General features: G+C 40.5%; 1 protein-coding gene across 1 annotated transcript in view; it reads right to left on the bottom strand.

Annotated features, from left to right (window-relative positions):
• Positions 1–671: 671 nt before the first annotated feature.
• Positions 672–25,394, bottom strand: part of si:ch1073-15f19.2 (T-cell surface protein tactile) — a 41,062-nt gene continuing 16,339 nt past the window's right edge. The window contains exons 5-7 of the mRNA XM_052025938.1: positions 20,981–21,361; positions 6,684–6,795; positions 672–3,610 (exon numbers count right to left, since the gene is read on the bottom strand). Coding sequence (XP_051881898.1) covers positions 3,523–3,610; positions 6,684–6,795; positions 20,981–21,361 — 581 coding nt within the window. The 3' untranslated portion in view covers positions 672–3,522. The remainder of the gene's footprint in view (positions 3,611–6,683; positions 6,796–20,980; positions 21,362–25,394) is intronic.

The following is a 25,394-nucleotide window of genomic DNA, read 5'->3' as shown; positions in this document are numbered from 1 at the left end:
TTTTTTTAAAAAGCCTAAGGAAACTGCTGTATATTTTGTGGATAGGATCATTCCAGTGGCCTCTATCACCTTTTAAAAAATTTGTGTGAGATCTGGATGAGTATGTCCCATTCATTACCATAGTACTCCCAATGGCTGCTGGCAACAGTGACCACCCAAGCTTCTAATTCACAAAATGTATTTTCAAGTTAGAGGCAAGTGGGCCAACTTTCACATCAATGATAGTATAGAGTCATACAGCATGGAAACAGGCCCTTCGGCCTAACTCGTCTATCCCGACTGTGTTGCCCAGCGAGCTAGTCTGCGTTTGGCCCATAGCCCTCTAAACCTCTCCTATCCATGTACATCCATGCCATGCTAATTTTTATGGTCATTCTTCCCAACTCTGGATCATTTGAACTGTTGACACAAAGCAGCCGAAATGACTGAAATTGTCCTTTAGAGTACATTGGGACATGATATTTCATAATTTTCAGGCACAGAGTGTTTGCATAATGGAAGCAGCCATTTGGACTGTCAATTCAATATATAAGAGCAATCAAGATTTTCTCAATCCCCTGCTCTCATTCTGAGGCAAAATCTTTCAGATATTTGACCAGCCTCTTGTCTTGATTTGTTACAATTAGGGGACTTTGAGACTGTGAAAACGTTTGAAGGAACAAACACAATATAATCTAATTATGCTTTAATACTTTGATTGTTGATCTAAATTCTGATTATGACAATGTTATCATTGAACTCAAAAATACTTAAACTAAATGTTAACATATACAAGCATGTTGTCATAAACTGCATACAAACCCAATGTGTGTGAAAACTTTCTAAATTGCAGAATATTAACAATAGATATTTGCTATTCTAACAACATTTAAAATAATTTGAGTTGAAACTGTAGAAAGCAAGGAGAAAGTCTGTAGAGGGGAAATCTGGAGATACATACAGAGAAGAGCGAACTTTAATGGGATGAGGAGTGACCTGTGTGGGATAATGTAGAACCAAATTTTGGTAGGTTACACTCCGAGGAACAATCGATTATCTTTAAAGAGTAGATTTTTTTTTAGCAAGGTGAACATCCTGGATGAATAAGAGGGAGAAAAGATAATGAAATAAAAATGTAAGGTGCATTATGCATGTCAGGTAAATAACTCCAGTGAGAACCAGGCTAAATATAGTAAGCTGGGAGAGGAAGTGAAGTGGAACAAGAGATTATGGGAAGAGAATCACTCTTAACATAAAAGGAAATCTAAAAGCCTTCTTTTGGCATGTAATGTTACATAGGGAGGGATAAGACCAATTAGTGACACAGAGTGTAATCCGCCCATAGCAGCAGAAGACATAGCTGAAGTCCCTAAAGAGCTCTTCATATTTGTCTTAAACAAAATGTTGCCAAAATCTCAGTAGAAAGACAGGTCGTGGAGGTAATGAATGAGATGAAAGTTGGTACTAGGAAGTTGAAAAGCAAAAGAATTGCAAATGCTGAAAATTTGAAAAAAAAACAGAAAACACTGGTATACTCAACAGACTCAGACTGCATCTACAGAAAGGGAAAAAGAGTTAAAGTTTCAAGTCAATGACACTTCATCAGATTTCAGGTTTCATCAGAAGGGTCATTCACCTGAATCTTTAACTCTGTTTTCATCTACGTAGATGCAGCCTGATTTGCTGAGTATCCCTGGCATTTTCTGTTTTTGTTTTAATTTACTGGCTATGTTGAAAATAAACAAAGGGTGCATCCAAGGTTGCATAGGGAAATAGAGGTGGAGTTTGCAGAAGGACTTGTCATAATCTTTCAATTTTTCCAAGATAAAGGGGAGCTGCCGGAGTTCTGGGAAGTGGAAACTGGAAACTTGCATAAAAAAGTGCAAGAATATGCCAGGAAACAGGCCAGCCCTTTGGTGGTAGGGAAGCTTTGATTCAGCAGCGGCATATTCAATAATGCTTTCAGCCTGTTGCCTCTGTTCAAGAGTTGAGTCTTCCTTGCTGGTCACCTCTGCTGTTCCAGCAATAGCATTATTCTCCCTCTGCAATTAGGCTTTGGTGCAGAAGTACCAGTCATGATTAAGCGATATATAGGATCCTGGGGGCTTATAAATGGTGGTGGGAATGGAGCCAAATGATGGAGAATGGTGGGGAAGACAACTGGCTCCAGGATTTGCAGTTCTGTACTGTAGAGCTCTTCGTTTAAATTCAGTATTCCAGCCCCACATGAGGGGCACAGCATGAGAAGAGACAGTGTGGGGACAAATGGGAGGATGAGGAAAAGCAGAGTGGGGGGAATGGAAAGAGTGAGGGGATGGGGAAGCATAGATTGATGGGGAGGGATGGAGCAGTGAATTTTGCACAATGGACGAATGTAGAGAGGCAGAGTAGGGAAATGGTGGACAGGCAGAATGGTGGAATGTAGTTAAATGAAAATAAATTAATTCTTAAATGTTCAAATTTGTGTTAGTCCTTTCAAAATCCTATGTGGCATCATTTTTTTTCTCAGCTTTGGCAGTCAGACAAGCTTGTATTTACACAGCTTCCTAGGAAGTCATTGGCCAGCTCTTATTTATATTGCTGATTACCAAAATTTGACTAGAAACTATAGTGCTGAAATTTACAGCAAAGCTAGCCATGGCTATAATTGCACTAAGCAAGCAGTCTAGCCATCTCTTTTCTCTGTGCAGCTGACTCAAAGGCTCATGCCTGTATTGGGCAAGGGCGAAATGAAGAGGAAGCACAAAGTTATGCTGGAGAAGAGTCAACTAGCATTAGACTAACATTGTGGCATTTAAAGGGTTCATTGAAATATCACTGAAGATTTAGGCCATAGATTTCAAACATGGGGAAGTTACATTGCATTTAAAAACAAAAAAATTACTGAAAGCATTTAGCAGGTCAGGCACTATGTGGAAAAATAGAAGCAGAATTAATATTTCAGTTTGAATACCTTTCAGACCTCCAGCAGCTGCAGCTTTTTAAAAAAAATTTAAATGATGTTGCTTCTGTATAAAATACTGACTTAATCGTAACTAAAATATTGCCTACAATCCTGGTTGCCATAATTTAACATGGAAGTGAAGGTATGAAGGAGGGTGCAACAGAAATTCACAAAAATGTTTGCAGGGATGAGGGATTTTAGTAGCAAGACTAGATTGGAGAAGCTGGACTATCCTCCTTGGAACAAGATTAAGAAGAAATTTGCTAGAGCTGTACAAGATCATGATCTATGGATGGTTCAAGGAACAAGAGGTGGAGGTATAAAATTTAGAGCAAAAGGTACAAGGGGTATCTGAGGAAAAATCTTTTATCCAGACAATAGTTAAGATCTGGAATTCTCCATCTGTAGGAATGGTGGAAATAGCATCAATTAGGACAATCAAAAGAGAAGTGGATAGGCATGATGCACAATAATTAGCAGGACTCTGCCTGGGAAAGTTATGAGGGTATTGAGACAGCATAAACTCAATAGGATCAAATAGTTGCCTTCTGATCTTCATCCATTCTATGATTCTCTGTTCATATGACTTCACATTCTGCTCAACAGTTGACTTCACCCTGCGATGATACCTGAATTGCTGCATATTTTATTGGTGGAGGAGGTGGTTTGAATGGAGGTGGTGCATTTCTATTGAGGAAAATAAGTTAGGTTATTTATAATCAAATTTCATCACATCATTTTATAGTGTAAACAGAATGCCATTGACAAAGCTAAACAATTCCATAGCTAAAGGATCAGTTCAAATCTCTACAGTTATGTCACATCTCGTCATGAGAAGTTATAGTCATACAGCACAGAAGCTCTTCATCCACCATGTCTCCAATGTACCCATCTAAACTAATCACATTTTCCAACATTCAGCCAATAATCATCCATGCTACAGCATGTCAAGTACTGATCGAAATACATAAAAGTCATGAGATTACCTGCCTCCAGAAGTGCATCAGATCCTATCCAAATCTCTTGCTCCATATCATAAGCCTATGCTCTCATGTACTAGGAAACCATTTTTCATTATCTACCCAATGCCAATGAGTTTTAAATACATCGGGTCTGCCTTCCACCTTCTCTGCTCAGAAGAAAACAAATCAACCTCTCCAGTTGTCTCCTCATAAATGAAATCTATCCCAGGCAACACCTTGATGAATCTCCTCTGCACCCACTCCCATACAATAATGTGGGAGCCCAGAAGAGCATATTGTACCTTGGATGTGGCTTATTCATACAGTCATAGAATTACAGTATACAGAATGGAAACAGGCCCTTTGGTCCAACTTGTCCATGGCAACAAGTTGCCAACCTAACCTAGCCCTATTTTCCTGCATTTTGGCCCATATCTCTCTAAACCTTTCATATCCGTACATGTCCATCCAAATACCTTTTAAACTTTGTAATTGTATGTAGCTCTACACTTCCTCTGGCAACTCGTTCCATATAACCACAACCCTTTACATGAAAAACTTGTCTGTCAGGTCCCCTTTAAATCATTCCCTTCTCAGTTTAAACCTTTGCCTTCCAGCCTTACGCTCCCCTACCACGGGAAAAGGATTGTGACCTTATAAAGGTTTGTAAAATCATGACAGGCTTAGATAAGGTGACCTCTCAGCTTCCTACACTTCAAGGAAAATAGTCCCAGCCTATCCAGTCTGTCCTTATAACTCAAGCTGTCCAGTCCCAGCAACATCCTTAAACTGGTGTTTCCAGTCATTCAGCTGCACTACTGTGTGGTACTAAATGGCGTTATATCTTGCATATGTCATGTTGCCTATATGTCATCACTGGCACCCTGGTTTCATAGGTGAATCCAAAATCTATCTCTATCAGGCTTCACTCATATATTTTATTCCTACATTTTTAAATTAGTTTTAAATACTTAAGTTGATATATGTCATGGGATCGGGTTTAAGAACCGCAAGGTAATGATGCAGCTCTAAAAAAACTCTGGTTAGACCACAAGAGTACTGCATCCAGTTCTGGTCGCCTCATTATAGGAAGGATGTGGAAGCATTGGAAAGGGTTCAGGGAAGATTTACCAGGATGCTGCATGGTTTGGAGAGTATGGATTATGTGGAGAGACTAAGGGAGCTAGGGTTTTACTCTTTGGAGAGGAGGAGGATGAGGGGAGACATGAGAGAGGGATACAAAATATTAAGAGGAATACATAGAGTGGACAGCCAGCACCTCTTTCTCAGGGCACCAATGCTCAATACAAGAGGGCATGGCTTTAAAGTAATGGGTGGGAAGTTCAAGGAAGATATCAGAGGGAGGTTTTTTTACCCAGAGAGTGGTTGGGGCATGGAATGCGCTGCCTGGGGTGGTGGGTGGAGGCAGGTACATTGGTCAAATTCAAGAGATTATTAGATAAGCATATGGAGGAATTTAAAATAGGGGGATATGTGGGAGGGTTAGGGTTAGATAGCCTTCGACGTGGTTTAAAGGTCAGCACAACATGGTGGGCCGGAGGGCCTGTATTGTGCTGTACTGTTCTATGGTTCTATATATCATGCTCAAGTGGCTGCTTAACTTGTGGTATGCTGTTATCAGGAGCTTGCTCTTACTACTATTAATGTATAACTTGTTAGGTTTTGTGGATTTTTAGTGAGTCATGTTATGTCTTTGAGCCATGTATTAGGCAGTAGTATGGTTGTCCTCCATTTGAGGATGCATTCTGACCTCTGGCCACAAAATATTTGATGCTTATAATTAATATATTGCCATGGGTTGGCACTACATCACAGAAGCATGAAGGCTAAGCATATAAGCCATAAAATAGATTCTTAATTTCTGGTTCACCTATACTGTGCATCCATCACAAAACCTATCAAACAATCAACAACTCTCAAATAATTATTTGACCAATTGTCTGTGTACAGATTGCTTGTCAAATGTATCCACATTTTCAAGTAACCATATTTCAAAAATACTTCACTGATTGCAATGTTATTTATACTTCCTGAAGGCATGAAGAGCATTTTGTATGTACTTTTATGTGTCAAGAGCTCATTTTGCTCTCATATATAATCCTCCATTTGCCAGTTTCATAACTGCAAACTGTAATGAGAAATTTCTTATTGTTTTGGTACAAAAATATATAAATCAACGATTCTGTGCAATAAAATTATGGAAAAATATATTAAATGGCATTTATATTATAATGTATTAAATTAGTACAAATCGTGTTGAGACTTGAGCGAAGGATGTATTGGCATTTATGTCATGTGACCAGCTCCATAGTCTAGAATAAAAATAGAATATCCCAGTTACACAAGTAGTATGATGGATATCCTTTCTTGGTTGAAATCCTTTCCTCTTGTTGTAGGAAATGGTGAGCATTTTAATCCAGCTCCTTTCATAACTTCTTCCTGGGCATATCCTGAATTTTTGCTTCTAACCTCAAACCTTCCCTTAGCATTAAATGGTGCATCCCCAACTTGTTTTATCTTACTTTTTTATCTCTGGAACCTGACAAATGCCTACTATAATCCTTCCAACTTCCAGATCTGTTAGGTTCTTACAACCAGCAACCTGAGAAGTTAACTCTGCTTTTCTGTCAAATGCCACCTGAACTGTTGAGTATTTTCAGTACTTTTTGTGTTTAATTCAAATTTAGCACAGTGTTTATGCCTGCTGCTAATAGATTGTGAATATTTTCATTAAATTTTAAATTGTGATTGTATGAGATTGATAAAACAATACTTACAGTTTCTTCCTGACCTGCCAGTATCTGATAAGATAAGATAACACAGCAGTACAGATCACCAAGATTAGGATCACAGTTACCACCACTGCCAGTGAAACAGAGTCTTCAGCATCTACAAATGCACAGCAGCAAAATGATAAATAAAGTTTCAGATGTAAGTTAATTTTACAGTCCACAATCCAAAGTAAAATTTCATCAGCATTAGCACAGGTTGAAAATTCATGCAAGTTCTATCCATAATTTGAAAAATTATGCTTTGATATCAAATCAAACAATGGTGAACTTCAGGGCTACAAATGGATTACAGTGGAAAATCAGGTGTCTCTTATGGAAATGTGAATTTGTGGTAAGTAAATAAAAGGGAATTAATTGTGATGGAATAATCCTTAAATGGTATTTTCTTTCCCAAACTGTAGTTTTTCAGTATTTTCATTTTCATTATCTATCAAGCCCATGGAGTAGATTATATTTTTTTTACTTCCCAAGTAGTACTTCACATAACAGAAGTGCATTTTAATCATTTGGACTCAAGGACTGCCACAGCTGTACAGAAAACTTGACAAAAACTTGCATTTATAAAATACACTTAATAGAGCAAAATTTTCCAAGGTGTTTCACAAGAAAGTTTTTAAATAACATTTAGAACCATAGAACAATACAGCACAGGAAACAGGCCATTTGACCCTTCTAGTCTGTGCCAAAACGTTATTCCACTAGTCCCACTTCCCTGCACCCAGTCCATAACCCTCCAGACCTCTCCCGTCCATATATCTATCCAATTTATTCTTAAAGCTTAAGAGTGAGCCTGCATTTACTACATCAGATGGTAGCCCGTTCCACACTCCCACCACTCTCTGAGTAAAGAAGTTCCCCCTAAACCTTTCCCCTTTCACCCTAAAGCCATGTCCTCTTATACTTATCTCTTCTAATCTAGTGGAAAGAGCCTACTTGCATTAACTCTCTATGCCCTTCATAATTTTGTAAACCTCTATCAAATCTCCCCTCATTCTTCTATGCTCCAAGGAATAAAGTCCTAACCTGTTCAATCTTTCCCTGTAATTCAACTCCTGAAGACCTGGCAACATTCTAGTAAATCTCCTCTGCACTCTTTCAATATTACAAATATCCTTCCTATAGTTAGGCGACCAGAACTGCACACAATACTCCAAATTTGGCCTCACCAGTGACTTATACAACCTTACCATAACATACCAACTCCTATACTCAATACTTTGATTTATGAATGCCAGGATGCCAAAAGCCTTCTTTACAACCCTGTCTACCTGTGACGCCACTTTCAGGGAATTATGTATCTGAACTCCCAGATCCCTTTGTTCCTCTGCACTCCCCAGTGCCCTACCATTTATTGTGTATGTCCTACCTTGACTTGTCCTTCCAAAATGCAACACCTCACACTTGTCTGCATTAAATTCCATCTGCCATTTTCTGGCCCATTCTTCCAGTTGGTTCAGATCCCTCTGCAAGCTTTGAAATCCTTCCTCGCTGTCCACAACACCTCCAATCTTAGTGTCATCAACAAACTTGCTGATCCAATTTACCACATTATCATCTAGATCATTGATATAGACAACAAACAACAATGGACACAGCACAGATCCCTGCGGTACACCACTAGTCACGGGCCTCCAGTCTGAGAAACAATCATCCACTACCACTTTGTCTTCTCCCACACAGAGAATTTTGAATCCAGTTTACAACCTTTCCATGGATACCTAGTGACTGAACCTTATGAACTAACCTCCCAGGTGGGACCTTGTCAAAGGCCTTACTAAAGTCCAGGTAGACAACATCCACTGCCTTTCCTTCATCTACTTTCTTGGTAACCTCCTCAAAAAACTCTACAAGATTCACTAAACACGATCTACCACGCACAAAGCCATGCTGACTATCCTTAATCAGCCCTTGGCTGTCCAAATACTTGTATATCTGATCTCTCAGAACACCTTCCAGTAATTTACCTACTACTGATGTCAGGCTCAGCAGCCTGTAATTACCTGTTTTACTTTTAGAGCCTTTTTTAAACAATGGAACAACATGAGCTACCCTCCAGTCCTCTGGCACTGCACCCGTGGCTAAGGACATTTTAAGTATGTCTGCCAGGGCCCCTGCAATTTCTACACCAGTCTCTCTCAAGGTCCGAGGAAATATCTTGTCAGGCCTGGGGGATTTATCTACCTTTATTCGCTGTAAAGCAGCAAGCACCTCCTCCTTTTTAATCTCTATATGTTCCATGACCCTACTGCTTGTTTCCCTTCCTACCATATTTTCTATGCCCGTTTCTTGAGTAAATACTGATGTAGAAAAACTGTTTAAGATCTCCATCTCCTGAGGCTCCACACATAGACGTCCACTCTGATCTTCTAGGGGACCAATTTTGTCCCTTACTATCCTTTTACTCTTCATATACTTGTAGAAACCCTTTGGGTTTACCTTCACATTATCTGCCAAAGCAGCCTCATGTCATCTTTTTGCCTTCCTGATTTCCTTTTTTAGTATTTTCTTACATTTACTATACTCTTCAAGTACCTCATTTGTTACTCGTTGCCTGTACCTCATTTGTTACTCGTTGCCTATACTCTCTTTTTCTTAACCAGAGCACCAATATCTTTTGAAAACTAATGTTCCCTATGCTTGTTAACTTTGCCATTAATCCTGGCAGGAACATGCAAACTCTGCACTCTCAAAATTTCGCCTTCCACTTACTGAACACATCCTTGCCAGAAAACAACTTATCCCAATCCAGTTTTCCTAGATCCTTTCTCATTTCCACAAAATAGGCCTTTCTCAAACTTAGAACCACAACCCGAGGACCAGACCTGTCCTTATCCATAATTAAGTTGAAACTAATGACATTATGGTCACTGGACCCAAAATGCTCACCTACGCATACTTCTGTCACCTGACCTGTCTGCTTCCCTAATTGGAGATCAAGTATTGCATTCTCTCTCGTTGGTACCTCTATATATTGATTTACAAAACTTTCCTGAACACATTTGACAAATTCCAAGCCATCCAGCCCTTTCACAGTGTGGGAGTCCCAGTCAATATGTGGAAAGTTAAAATCCCCTACTATTACAACTTTCTGTTTCTTACATCAGTCTGCTATCTCTCTACAGATTTGTTCCTCCAATTCTCTTTGACTATTGGGCAGTCTATAATACAACCCTATTAGTGTGGCCACACCTTTCCTGTTCCTCAGCTCCACCCATATGGCCTCTGTAGACGAGCCCTCCGGGCTGTCCTGTCTCCGCACAGCTGTGATATTTTCCCTGACTAGTAATGCCACTCCTCCCCTTTCATCCTTCCCCCTCTATCATGTCTGAAACAACAGAATCCTGGAACATTAAGCTGCCAGTCCTGCCCCTCCTGCAACCAGGTCTCACTAATAGCAATAATGTCGTAATCCCACGTGCCAATCCACGCCCTAAGAACATCTGCCTTACCTACAATACTCCTTGCATTGAAATAGATGCACCTTAGAACATTTCTATCACATACAAACCTTTTGTTTCTGTCTATACCTACAGTCCTCGCATGTCCATTATCTTCCCCCATCTCACTATCTGCTCTAACACTGAGTCACAAGGAAATATTGGGGCAGATGAATAGAACTTTAATCTAATAGCTAGATTATAAGGAACATCTTAAAAGTGGAATAAGAAAAACTGAACATGTTTGGGGAAGGAATCCATGGTATATCCAGGAAAGGTGGAGCAACTATAAGGGCAATCAGAGATAATAATTGGAGGTACACAAAGCTCTCAGAGGGTTGCAGGCCTGCAACTGATTACAAAGATAAGGGTGAAGCCACAGTGGGATTTGAAAACAAGGGTCAGAATTTTAAAACTGAGCGAATATCAAATAAGATTAGAACAGCATACACAGGGACAATAGATAAACTGGATTTGGTACTTATACATAATAATCCAGAAAGGACTGCAAAACTTCCAGTCAGATTTGATCTATTCTTTGGGATTTAATTGAGGAAAGTCATAATCTGGGTAATTCTTATTCTTGTCTTTGAGAGGTGGGAAATTGGTGCAAGCTATTGGGTTAATTTTCAAAAAAGAACCTCAAGGTAGCCAAATAAGCCAAACTATTGCATCCATGCACTCATTCATTCACTAACCACATGGCTCATGTTTTCGCAATCCACAATGACATAATAGCTTTTGTTGTTCCTTTAACTCAGAGCTACCCACTTTATTATTTTTGCTTTTTTTTATACAGGCTTTGATCTGCTGTCAGATCTGGCACAGTGTCCTCCATAGGACATCCGTGGTGTCTGTAAGCAACACTAACCTCAAGGCTCTTTGCAAACTAGATGAAGCCTCATTGAGACATGCAATATCCAAGCCAGATTAGAAAAAGTGAAGTAAAGATTGGGAGAAATGGGTTTGGACAGGCACATGGATAGGTAACATTTAAAGTAATATGGGTCAAAAGGGATTAGCTTAGAATGACATCTTGGTCAGCATGACATCAGACATCTTGGCTGAAGGGCCTGTTTCCATGCTGTATAACTATGACTCTAATCCCAAGAAAGCATATATTGGAGATGAACAGAAAGTGAAAGCATATAGTGTTTTATGTTAATTGTTCATAACCAGAAACTGATATTTTTTGTATATTTAAAGACATAAATGCCATTTCTCTTGTTGCTCCAGCCACTCCCTTGTCGCTGCTCCATTGCTGCTCTCTTAAAGTCCAGAAATCTATCAATCTTTGCTTTGAATGAACACAATGACTGAGTCTCCACAGCCCCTCTGGAATAGAGAATTTTAAAGGTTCATCATCCCCTGAGTGAAAAACATCTCAGTCTTCAGTGGTATACCTTTTATTCTGAAGTTGATCCCCCTGTTCTGAGTCTCCTCAGTCAGGAGAAATATGAAGACAGTGCAGTTGATGAAGTCTGCATAGATTTCAGTAAGACCTTTGACAAGGTCCCTAATGGCAGAGTGTTCCAAAAGGTTAAAGCCTATGTGATTCAAAGTAAGTATGGTGGTACTAAGGGAGGATATTCTTATTAGAAATAAGAAGGGGATAATCACTTTGATGGGAATGCAATCCAATAGTCCATGGGAATCCATGAAGCAAATATGCAGGGAGATCGCAGATAGCTGTAAGAATAATAGGACAGTAATAGTGGATAATTTCAACTTCCCTCCTATTGACCGGGACTGCCATAGAGCAAAAGGCCTGAATAAGGTGGGGTTCGTTATGTGCGTCCAGGCAAGCTTTCTCAAATACTATATAGATGATCCTACTAGAGAGGGGGCAACACTAGGAAATGAAGCAGGGCTAGTGGCTGAAGTGTCAGTGGGGGAGCACTTTGTCATCAGTCACCATAATCCTATCAGTTTCATATAGGACTGGTCCACAAGTTAAAGTCCTAATTTGGGGCAAGGCACATTTTGAAGCCATTAGACAGGAACTTGCAAAGGTTGATTGGGAGAGGCTGTTTGCAGATGAAGGGATGTCTTGCAAATGAGAGGGTTTTAAAGGTGAGATAGGGAAAGTTCAGGCTCCTGCTGGAGTGAAGGGCAAAGTTGTAAGGATTAGGAAACCCTGGCTGACAAGGGATATTGAGGTATTGGTCAGGAAAAAGAAGGAGGCATATGTCAGGTATAGGCAGCTGGGTTGAAGCAAATCCAGAGATGTAGAATTACACTTAAGAGGGGATCCAGGAGGGCAAACAAAAAAGGACATGAAATAGCTTTGTTGAATAAGAAATTCTACAAGTATAGTAAGAGCAAAAGGGTAATGACGGAGAAAATAGGTCAGTTTGAAGATCAATGTGGGTGCCTGTGTGGAGCCAGAGGAGATGGGTGAGATGTTAAATGAACTAAGGATGTAAGGGAAATGAATAGTGAGGTATTGTAAAGTATCCACATTACAAATTAAGGCAAATAAAGGTGGATAAATCCCCAGGGCCTGATGAAGTGCATCCAAGGATATTGTAGGAAGCTAGGGAAGAAATTGCAGGGGACTTGGCAGAGATATTTGCATCATCATTATCCATGGGTAAGGTACTAGAGAACTGGAGGATGGCTAATGTTTTGCCTTTATTTAAGAAGGGCTACAAGAACAAGCCATGGAACTGCAGGCCTGTTACCATCTGTGGTGGGAAAGTTACTGGAGGTGATTCTGAAGGACAGGATTTAGCAGCATTTGGAAAGGCAAGGAATGATTAATAATCCGCATTGTTTGACACTATTGATTCTAAAATTCTTTCATATATTTGGCAGAGTAAAAACCCAAGGTTAAGAAAGAAATATTTACAAAAACTAAAAAAGGATGGTGGTTTGGCCTTGCCTAACTTTAGATTATATTGTTGGGCAATTAATATCAGATATTTAATTTTTTGGATACAAGATTTTGATGTAATTCAATGCCCCAAATGGGTATGCCTTAGCACCAATCAGTTCTTGAATTTTCATTAGTTTCTATTTTAGGTGCTTCACTCCCTTTTGCACTTACCAAATTCAGTAAACATACGACTAACCCAATTGTTAAACATACAATACGAATATGGTTTCAATTTCGTAAATTTTTTGGATTGAATAAATTTAATTTGCCAAGTCCCATTCAATCTAATTTTTTCTTTCATCCATCCAGAGCTGACTCAGCTTTTTCCATATGGAAAAGGAAGGGAATAGTATGTTTTCGTGATCTATTCATTGATAACTGTTTTTCATCTTTTGAACAATTGTCTAATAAATATAATTTGCCTAGATCACACTTTTTTTGATATTTGCAGATTAGAAATTTTTTAAAAACTACTATACCCTCTTTTCCGACACCTTACAAAATTGAAACTACGGAAAAAAATTTGGGTCTTAATCCTTATCAGAAGGGCTTGATAGCAATAATTTATGATTTAATTATTGAAAATACATCTAGAATCATAGACAAAATTGGAATGAATTCCCAGAATGAATGGGAAAGTGAACTCCAGACATCTATACCTATAGAGACTTGGAAGAAAATTCTTCATTTAGTTAATACATCTTCAATGTGTGCCAGACACTCGTTGATACAGTTTAAGGTAGTTCACAGACCCATATGTCCAAAGATAAGTTAGCTCGTTTTTATAACCATATAAATCCTATAGATGTAATCGAATGTGGCTTCTTTGACACGTTTTGGTCCTGTCCCTCTTTTGGAAAAATATTGGAAGGACATTTTTAACATTATTTCAAATGTATTGAAGATTGATTTACAACCTCACCGTATCACTGCAATTTTTGGATTACCAAGGATAGAATCTGGCCATTTATCTGCTTCCACTAAACGATCCATTTTGCTTAAATGGAAGGATCCAATACCCCCTACTACTTTTCAATGGTTTTCTCAAATTATATCATGTTTAAGCTTGGAAAAAATTAGGAGTGGTACTGTTGATCCTTCGCTTAAATTTGAAGATATTTGGAGTCCATTTATTCAATATTTTCTCATGATGTAGATCCCCTTTCAATAACTTTCCAACTTGGAGAAATGGAGTTGACGACATAATATTGCTCTGTTTCTACTGAGAAATTTTAGCCCAGTTTTTTTTTCCTTTTATTGTTGTTTGTTTTTTTGAAATTTTTTGTTTAATATTGTTTACAATTTTTCTTATTGATTTGGGTTTTTTTTAAACTTATATAATAAATCTTTTTCTTTCCTTTCTTTTATATTATATTCATTTACTAAGAGATCGTTGGATCTACAGATTTTTTTATATTTTATTTTTCTTTATGATTATCTACGCTATGATTGTTATCCTGATCTCTTTGTATTACCTGTATAAATATTGATGTTATATATCAATCTGAATTAATTTGAAAACTAATAAAGAGATTGAAAAAGAAAGAATAATCAGCATAGTTTTCTGCATTCTAAATCATGTCTCGGAATTTTATTGAGTTTTTTTGAAGAGGTGACAAAGAGGATTGAATACAGCAGCATAGTAGATGTCATTTATATAGATTTAGCAAGGCCTTTGACAAGGTCCCACATGGTAGGCTAGTCTGGAAGGTTAGATGACATGAGATCCAGGGTGAGCTAGCTAATTGGATGCAAAATTGGCTTGGTGGAAGGAGCCCAGAGGGTGGTAGTGGAGGGCAGTTATTCAGATTGGATGCTGGTGACCCGTGGTGTGCCACAGTGATTAGCCACAGTGATTAGTGCTTGGTCCATTGTGGTTTGTCATCTATATTAATGAGTTGGATGAGAATGTTGTTAACATGGTTAGTAAGATTACAGATGACATCAAAATTTGTGGTGCAGTGGACAGTGAAGAAGAGTTCTTTGAAGAGGTAACCAAAAGGGTAGGACAGCGGATGATGCCTATTTGGACTTAGCAAGTCTTTGACAAAATCCCACATGGTAGGCTGGTCTGGAAGGTTAGGTCCAATGGAACCCAGGTAGAGATATTTAGGTGGATTCAAAATTGACAGGAAGGAAAGGGTGGTCGTTGAAAGCTGTTTTTGAATGGAGTCCAGTAACTACTGGTGTGTTGCAGGGGTTGGTTTTGAGACCATTGTTATTTATATATATGATTTGGATGTGAATACACAAGGCTTGATCAATAAGTTTATGGATGACATGAAATTAGGAGGTGTTGTTGATCGTGAAGGTGGTTATCATAGATTACAGGGGGATCTTGATCAGTTAGGGAAATGGGCCAAGGAGTGGCACATTGATTTCAATACAGATCAGTGTGAGATGATGTAGTTTGGAAAGTCAAACCAGAGTAGGGCTTATACTATGAGTGGTAGGGCACTGGGGAGTGTAATGGAACAGAGGGACCTTGGAGTACAAGCTCATAGTTCGTTGAAAGTGGTGTCACAGGTAGACAGGGTGGTGAAAAGGGCATTTAGCACACTGGCCTTCATCAGTCAGGGCACTGAGTATGGGAATTGGGACATTATGTTGCAGCTGCGTAAGTCATTGGTGAGGCCACACTTGGAGCACTGAGTACAGTTTTGGTCACTCTGTTATAGGAAAGATGTGGTTAAACTTGTAAGAGTGCAGAAAATATTTATGAAGATGTTATCAGGACTAGAGGGCCTGAGTAACAGGGAGAGTTTGGCCAGGCTAGGTCTTTACTCCCTGGGAACATAGAAGAATGAGGGGCAACCTTATAGAAGTGTTTAAAATTATGAAAGGCACAGGTAAGGTGGATGGTAACAGTCTTTGCCCCAGGGTAGGGGAGTCCAAAACTAGGGGGCATAGATTTAGGGTGAGAGGGGAAAGATTTAAAAGGGGCCTGAGGGGTAACTTTTTCCACACAGAGGGTGGTGAGTATATGGAATGAACTGTCAGAGGAAGTGGTTGAGGCAGGTACAACAGTATTATTAAAGAAGCACTTAGATAGATACATGAAAAGAGGGGCCTGGAGGGATATGGGCCAAACACAGGAAATTGGGAGGAGCTGGGACTTATTGAGCTGAAAGACCTGCATCCATGCTATATTGTTCTATGACTCCAAGGTTATTTCAAATTACCTCAGGAGCTAGATGAACTGGGCCAAGGAATGGCTTAACGTTGAGAAAGGCATGGTGTTGCATTTTAGTCAGTTAAACCAGTGCAGGACTTACATTAAATAGGAGCACCTTGGAGGTACACAGTTCCCTGAATATTGTGACACATATAGACAGGATGATGAAGGGATTTTGGATCACTTGCCATCATCAGTCAATACCAAGTCCTATTATCAAACCAATTTTGGATCCAATTTGCCAACTTAAGAGTCAGAGTTATACTGCACCGAAAAAGGCCCTTAAGCTCAACTCATCCATGCCAACCAAGATGTCTATCTCATCTAGTAACATTTGCCTGTGTTTGGCCCACATCCCTCCAAGCCTCTTCTATCCATGCATCTGTCAAAATATCATTTAAATGTTGTAATTGTACCTGCCTCTGCAGTTTCCTCTGGCAGCCTGTTCCATATATCAGCAACCCTCTGGTTAAGCTGGGTTTGTTTTCCTTGAAGGAGAGGAGGCTGAGTATGGACCTAATGTATGTTTACAAAATTATAAAGAGCATAGATAGCATAACAGCAGAAAACTTTTCCCCATAACAAAGGTGCCTAAAACTCAAGTGCATAGGTCAGGACAAAGGGATAAGAGGTTCAGAAAAGATCTGAGGAGGATTACTTTTCATCAAGAGGGTGATTGGAATCTGGAATGCACTGTCTGAATGGGTGTTAGATGCAGCTACTGTCACTTTAAGCAGAATCTATAACAACCACAGAGAAGGCTACAGACCCAGTGCTGGTAAAACGGGATTAATGTAGAATGATATTTGAAGGTCTGCATGGACGTGGTGGGCTGAAGGTCTTGTTTATGTCCTACATGATTCCATGAATTACCAGGGGATACATTCAGAAAAAAACTTGGGCACTTCTGAGGACCTGTCTGGAATGACTATGAAACCAGAGCACCCAGAGGAAATCCACAGAGAATGAGTGTTCCCTGGAGGCAGCAGCACTAACTGCTGTGTAACCATGCCACCATTGTTGCTTGTCTATAAAAATAACCTAGCTTGATAAAAATTCTATAATGGCATTTTGTTTATATTATTCCAAACCCAACAGAAATGAACTCACACCTAATTGAGTGCTTGGACAGCAAAACTGATATTTGGTGCTGGAAGAAACAGATCATAGTGAATTGGCAAAATTTTTTACATCTTATTTTCCATTGAATTTGATAGTGAAGAAAATCGTTCCATGTGTACTTCAGTCTGCAAGTGTGGAATGTGGTGTTCAGGTAATGCAGGACTGCTTTCTAATTGCACTGAACATTTTCAGGGACAGGTGCAGAGAGGACAAGAAGATATTTAATTGAGGAAGGGTGAACTATGAGGCTATAAGGAGGGGAGTGTAAAGTGGGATGTCCTTTTTGAAGGGAAATGTACCATGGAGATGTGGTCGATGTTCAGGGATCTTATGCAGGATGTTAGGGATAAATATGTCCCGGTGAGGCAGAAAAGGAACGGCAGGGTGAAGGAACCGTGGGTGACGAGAGAGGTGGAACGACTTGTTAGGGAGAAGGAGGTAGCGTACATGAGGTATAAGCAGCAAGGTTCAGACAGGGCCCGTGAGGAATATAGAGTAGCAAGGAAGGAACAAGAAAGGGCTGAGGAGAGCTAGAAGGGGATATGAAAAGGCATTGGCTAGTAGGGTTAAGGAAAATCCCAAGGCCTTTTTCACGTACATGAAGGGTAGGAGGATGGCTAGGGTAAAGGTAGGTCTGATTAAAGACAATGTGCCTGGAGGCGGCGGAAGTGGGAGAAGTTCTCAATGAATACTTCTCCTTGGTATTCACCAAGGAGAGGGGTCTTGATGACGTGGAAGGGAGTGCTGGTAAGGGTAATGTTCTCGAGGTTGTAGATATCAAGAGAGAGGATGTGTTGAAGTTGTTAAATAATAGTAAGACAGCTAGATCTCTGGGGCCTGACGGGATTTTCCCCAGGCTGCTTCAGGAGGCGAGGGAGGAGATTGTTGAACCACTGGTAAGGATCTTTGAGTCCTCATTGTCCACGGGGATGGTGCCGGAGGATTGGAGGGTGGCGAATATTGTCCCCTCGTTCAAAAAAAATAGTAGGGATAGTCCAGGGAATTACAGACCGGTGAGCCTTACGTCTGTGGTGGGTAAGCTGTTAGAAGGGATTCTAAGGGATAGGATCTATGAACACCTAGAGAATCATGGACTGATTAGGGACAGCCAGCATGGCTTTGTGAAGGGAAGATCTTGCCTCACAAGCCTGATAGAGTTCTTTGAGTAGGTGACGAGGAAGATTGATGAGAGTAGTGCGGTGGATGTGGTCTATATGGATTTTAGTAAGGCGTTTGATAAGGTTCCTCATGGTAGGTTTCTTCAGAAGGTCAGAGGCCAAGGGATCCAGGGAAGCTTGGCTGTGTGGATTAGGAATTGTCTTGCCTGTAGAAAGCATAGGGTTGTGGTGGAAGGAGTGCCCTCGGATTGGAGGGCAGTGGCTAGTGGTGTCCCGCAGGGATTGGTTCTGGGACCTCTACTTTTTGTGATATTTATAGATGACTTAGATAAGGGGGTGGAAGGCTGGGTTAGTAAGTTTGCGGATGACACTAAGATCGGCGGTGTTGTGGATAGTGTGGAGGGCTGTTGGAACTTACAGAGGGATATTGATAGGATGCAGAGCTGGGCTGACAAGTGGCAGATGGAGTTCAATCTGGAGAAGTGTGAGGTGGTACACTTTGGAAGGACAAACTCCAGGGCAGAGTACAAGGTAAATGGCAAGGTACTTGGCAGTGTAGAGGAGCAGAGGGATCTGGGGGGTTCATATTCACAGTTCACTGAAAGTTGCCTCACAGGTGGATAGAGCAGTTAAGAAGGCCTATGGGATGTTAGCTTTCATAAGTCGAGGGATTGAGTTTAAGAGCCGCGAAGTGATGATGCAGCTTTACAAAACTCTAGTTAGACCACACTGTGTTCAGTTTTGGTCGCCGCATTATAGGAAGGATGTGGAGGTGTTGGAGAGGGTGCAGAGGAGATTTACCAGGATGCTGCCTGGATTAGAGCGTATGGAATATGAGCACAGGCTTAAGATGCTGGGGCTTTATTCACTGGAAAGGAGGAGGATGAGAGGAGACATGATAGAGGTATATAAAATATTGAGAGGAATAGATAGAGTAGACAGCCAGCGCCTCCTTTCCAGGGCACCAATGCTCAAGACAAGAGGGCATGGCTTTAAGGTTATGGGTGGGAGGTTCAGGGGAGATATCAGGGGGAGATTTTTCACCCAGAGAGTGGTTGGTGCATGGAATGCACAGCCTGGGGTGGTGGTGGAGGCAGATACATTGGACAAGTTCAAGAGTTTGTTGGATAGGCACATGGAGGAATGTCTGATAGAGGGATATGTGGGAGGAAAGGGTTAGATAGTGTCAGGGTGGTTTGATGGACGGCACAACATGGTGGGCCGAAGGGCCTGTTTTGTGCTGTATGGTTCTATGGTTTTGTCAGAGTAGACAAATTTGAAGGGATTGAAAAGTGTAAAAGTGGGTTACAGGGGTGTGAAGCTGTTACTGTTTTTTTTCTGGTGAGATTAAGGGAAAATAAAGACAGGAAGTCAGCCAATCATAAAACAAGCTACCTATTCATTTTGTGTTGTTGCCAGAGTCAAATTTTACTAAGTTTATGCACCCAAGACAAAAAACAATAAAGGAAGTGGGAAAACTGGTGCAAAGAGTCATTAGATTTCATTGTCAGTGCACATGATGATTAAAAAACTGTACTACAGCTAAAAAAATCCACTCAAACTTGTCAGATAAGTATGGACTCTGTATGGAATCTAATATACATGGTGAGCTACTTGTACACCCTACTAGAATTAATACAAAACATTTACAATAAAACTCTGATAATCTGCTATCCAACTAATCAGAAATCTCAATGGTTTGGCATCTGGATCACTGGGTACTGACTCCTGTGCTCATTTTCACACAATGGAGCCCTTGTTCCCCTGTTCCCTTTCACACACTGGGGTCCTGGTTCCCAAGCTCCCTTTCACATCCTGAGGGTGCAGTTCCTACTCTCCCTTTCACACTCCAGGCCTCACTTCTTGCACTGCCTTGAAACTCACCTGGCTCTATTTCCCACTGTCCACTAAAACTCACCTGTTGTTTCCTGCGATCCCTTGAAACTCACCTGTTTGTTTCCAACACACCCTTTAAACTTACTGGTTTGACTGGAAAATTTATTATCCTACTCTAACATCTAAAGAAGTAAATTAAAAGTATGTTGGAGTATTATTAGAATAGGATCCAACAGTCCAGAATATCTGCTAGTCCAGCACCAAAGTTCCAAGTATATTAGGTTAACTTAAAAAGTTATGTGAACTTAAAATGATCTCTCTCATGTAAACTAGCACTATTTTTCAGCTCCAGGAATGAAAATGAGCACTAAGGGTTGTTAAGGCACAAAAGTTGGTCCATCACAAAAATAATTTGTCTGTTACAAACCTAGAAAGACAATATTTTTACTAATTATTTTAACACATGCTTCTGTTAACCCACTCAATGAAAATTGCTATCTGTGCAAAATAAAGCTTTTCTCCATGATCTTCAATGTGATTCTACTGTCTGAGTTACTAGATTTGAAAATATTGACAATAAATAATTGAACTCTAAGGGAAGCCCATCTTTTACTAGAAAGAACCTGCACTTAAGGTCAGTATGTCCGAAGTTTGAAGTATTGTCAAGCAAAAACTATATGAAGTTAAAAGTCACATAATTACAAAGGAATATTTACCTTTATCATCTTTGGTGATGTCAATGTTAATTGTTCTGTTCCAGCTCATTGTTATGTGCCACCTGGTTTTATTGATTGGTATTTCAGTATTTTTCACAGAGCCTGTGGATGACCCAAAGCTAATTAGTGGCTGAAGAGTGTTCGCCTGTCCTTCTGTGGTCAATAGTCCATTGGTAAATGATGGTCCAGGACTGTTTGAAAGTGCAATATTGATGGTTGGTGCAAAGGTAGTGGAAGATTCAGATACTTGAAAGATGGTAGACAATCCAGCACTGGTGAATGACCTCGTGCTGGTAGATGCTTCTGGTGTAGTGGATGAACCAGTAGCAAATGGAAGCCCAGTGCTTGTCATCAATTCAGTGCTTGAATAAGACTCTGTGTCTAAAAAAACAATTATTTAATATTAATAATAATAAACTTTAGCAAATGATTGATACATAAATTAAGAAAAATACAACATATAGAGGAGGTTTGGAAAAAGTAAAGAAAGTGAAATACTGAATAAGGACTTGAAAGGAAAAAAATAGCAGTACCAATGGGGGAGGGGGATAGCGGGACTAAATAAATAGCTCTTGCTTAGAACCTGCAGCAATTTAATGGGCCAATTAACTCCTTACTTACTATAATACATAAGAAGGTCATTCAGGTCATCAGATCCATGCGTGGCTCCCGGCAAAGCATTTCCTTCAATCCCATTGCCATTCTTCTAAGTTTCCTGTGGCCCTGAATCTTATTCTTTCTTACATACCCATCATCTCCCTTCTGATTTTCTTTCCCACTTACCTCCATTATTTTGGCCAATTAACCAAACAGTGTATCTAGGAGAAGTGGGAGAACCACAGAGCACCTGGCAAAAATACACACAGTCGCAGTCACATTGAGGACATGCATTCTCCAGACAGACCAGACCTTAGGTCAGGATCAAATCCAAGTCACTGGAGCTGTGAAGTAGAAGCATCCATTGCTGTGCCATCATGCTATTCCTTCCACATAATCTGTCTATGACTCTATGAATGATCAGTCTGCAGGACATCTGTTTTCTACCAACATGCACCATTGACCAAAGGGTGGGAGTGATGCAGAGTGGCACATTGGGGTAAAAAAAACATTCACAGGAAGTGTCAGTGTTCACTTACTTCATTTCACCAGCACTAACTAAATTTCTTGCAGGAGCACACACTCATGAGGTAATATTGCAGGGGAAACTAACACCACAGGGACGAAATGAAGTGATAACTGAAATTCTTAATGAGAAGATATTACTTGTCTGTACCCAGTGGAGGAAGTAATTTCTCAGACACTTGGAGGAAGACATGGCAGAGCAGAAATAACAGCAGGCATAACAATTTTCTGAGAGGTCCCTGGGTGATGTTGAATAGGGAGTACTTAATCCATTTGGGCCCAGGAATCCATTAAGATTCACTTTGAATGATCACTGGCAGGAAGTAGCTAATATTGTTTATGTCAGGAGAGAAGAACCAAGGGCATCTGAGTGACTATGAAAAGGATCTATTGATTTCACGTGTCCAATGTCAGTGGTTATCAAAATTTGCCATCTCCTGACACATGCACCACCAGCTTCACACACTTCCATGCAATTCAACCCCATCACACATAGAATCATAGAGTCATAGAGTCACACAGCATGAAACAGGCCCTTCGGACCAACTGGTCCATTCCCATCAAAACTGGTCCCGTTTGCTCGCATTTGGTCCATGTCCCTCTAAACCTTTCCTATCAATGTACCTGTCCAAGTACCTTTTAAATGTTGTTAAAGTACCTGCCTCAACCACTAGCTCTGGCAGCTCATTCCATGTACCGACCACTCTCTGGGTGAAAAAATTGCCCCTCAGGTTCCTATTGAATCTCTCCCCTTAAACCTATGCCCTCTAGTTCTTGATTCCCCAACCCTGTGAAAAAGACTGTGGGCATTCACCCTATATATACACCTCTCATGATTTTATACACCTCTATAAGATCACACCTCATTCTCTTATACTCCAATGAATACAGTCCCAACCTGCTCATCCTCTCTCCATAACTCAGTCTCGAGTCCCTGCAGCATCCTTGTAAATCTTTTCTGCACTCTTTCCATTTTAATAACATCTTTCCTATCGCAGAGTGACCAAAACTGAACGCAATATTCCAAGTGCAGCCTCACCAGCATCCTGTACAACCACACCATAACCTCCCAACTTTTGTACTCAATGCCCTGACTGATGAAGACCAGCGTGCCAAAAGTCTTCTTCAACACTGTGTCTGTGAATCAATTTTCAGTAAACCATGTACTTGTACTCCTAGATCCCTCTGTTCTACAACAGTCCCCAGGGCCCTACCATTGACTGTGAATGTTCTACCTTCATTTGTCTTCCCAAAATGCAACACCTCACACTTATCCAAATTAAACTCCATTTGCCATTCCTCAGCCCACTTAACCATCTGATCAAGATTCCTCTGTAGATCCTGGTAACTATCTTCACTGTCAACGACACCACCTTAAGATCTTCAATCTTACTAACCATGCCTTGTACATGCTGATCCAAATCATTGATATAGATGCCAAATAACAATGGGCCTAGCACCTACTAACAATCTATACCAATCATAATTCTTGCCTAACCTACATATCTCACATTAAGCTTTCACATGCACATTGTTTCTCCAACATTTGCACCCATACCTCACAGATTACATACAGAACCATGGCAGGCACATTACTCACACATTGCAATTCATCTACTGATAAACATCCATATCTTGCAGAAATAAGGGGCATACCATCACCACCAACATCAGATTAGAAGTAATCAATGCTATTTCAATCAAGTAAGTGCCTTGGGATAGAGAGTGCTGGTCATTATTAGAGCAGCCATGGTCATTATTAGAGCAGCCACCAAACAGTCTATGCCCAGCAGCAGCTCAGAACTCATTGAGCATGACTGTAAACTCATGCCTAACACTAATTATCAAAGTGGATTTTTCTGTCATCTCTCAATCTCTTCTAATTTACTTGCTGAGCATGCACCTCTTAAATGATCCCCTCCCCCACCCCTCCACACCAACCTTCTTACCATGAATGTACTTCAGATGTATACCAGGGTCCTTCTTCAGTCATGTAGCCAAGAATATAGATATATCTTGGTGCAACTGAACCACAGAAAGCAAGGAAAACATTGCCTCACTTTACTTCACACTTAGTCACCATCTCAAAAATAGGTTTTTTTCAGATGATCAAGAATAATCTGTGAATGCACGAATCCCCAGATTTGAGTGGACTGAACCAGGTTGGAAGTGCAAGGATTCAGATGAAGATTTTAATGGTGAATTCTAAAGTCAAAAGTCATGCCAAACCAGTTGCTCAGAGCACTGAAAGGACTATGTGAAAGTCTGCTTAATTGTCAAGGAGCGTGGAGGTGTCCAGTTTTTACATTCTGTAATGCTCTGCTTGAAGCCTGGAGCTCATCCTTTCCAACATAACAGTGCTTTCCAGCTATATTTCTACTTCTGTGGACCCAACATCATGCAACATTTGATCCCCAAGGTCTCACCTTTCAATAGCAGCACAGACAAAAGAATCACAAAGCCTAAATGCTGCCCTGGAGCTTCAGACCTGTGATGCAAGCTCAAAGAACTACCAATATGGATCTGGATACCAGTTCCTGGGGGCTTAGTCAGTGTCAAGGCACTCCATCAGTCTGTCCTCCAGCAGGAAAGGGTTGGTGGGGGAAAGTGTCAGATGCCTTGTGAAGCACAAATCTGCTATCTTTTATTTAAGGTAAGCATTTTTCAGCCACACATTCATTAACCATATCCTCCTATTCTTACCCTCATTAGCACATGGCACTGCAAGTAATCCAGAGATTACTATCCTCGAGGTCCTGCTTTTTAACTTCTTCCCTAGCTCCCTATATTCACTCCTCAGGACCTCATTTCTTTCTCTACCTATATCATTTCTGGCAATGTGCACAATGATTTCTGGCTGCTCCCCCTCGAGATTGTTCCGTGACATCCAGGACCGTGACACCCAGGAGGGAACACACTATTTTGGAGTCCTTTTTGCGGCCACAGAATCTCCTGTCCGTCCTGCTAACCATCAAGTCCCCTATCACTATAGTCTTGCCTGCCTTCAGCCTGCCCCACTGAGCCTCAGAGCCAACCTTGGTGCCACAGACGTAGGTACTACTGCCTTCTCCTAAACAGTCATTCCCCCCACCCCCCCCCCCCCACCACCATCATATCCAAAATGGTATACTTGTTTTTGAGGGGAATTACTACAGGGGAATCCTGCACTCTGTACCTACTCCCCTTTTCCTTTCCTGATGGTCACCCAACTACTTTTTGCCTGTACCTTAGGTGTTACCAACATTGCTAAAACTCCTATCTATGGTACTCTCAGCATCTGGGATGATCCTAA

The sequence above is a fragment of the Pristis pectinata genome, chromosome 11, assembly GCF_009764475.1.
Source record: "Pristis pectinata isolate sPriPec2 chromosome 11, sPriPec2.1.pri, whole genome shotgun sequence".
Lineage (NCBI taxonomy): Eukaryota > Metazoa > Chordata > Chondrichthyes > Rhinopristiformes > Pristidae > Pristis > Pristis pectinata.
The sequence above is the reverse complement of the archived record's forward strand: the minus strand, read 5'-3'. Positions and strand labels throughout refer to the sequence as shown.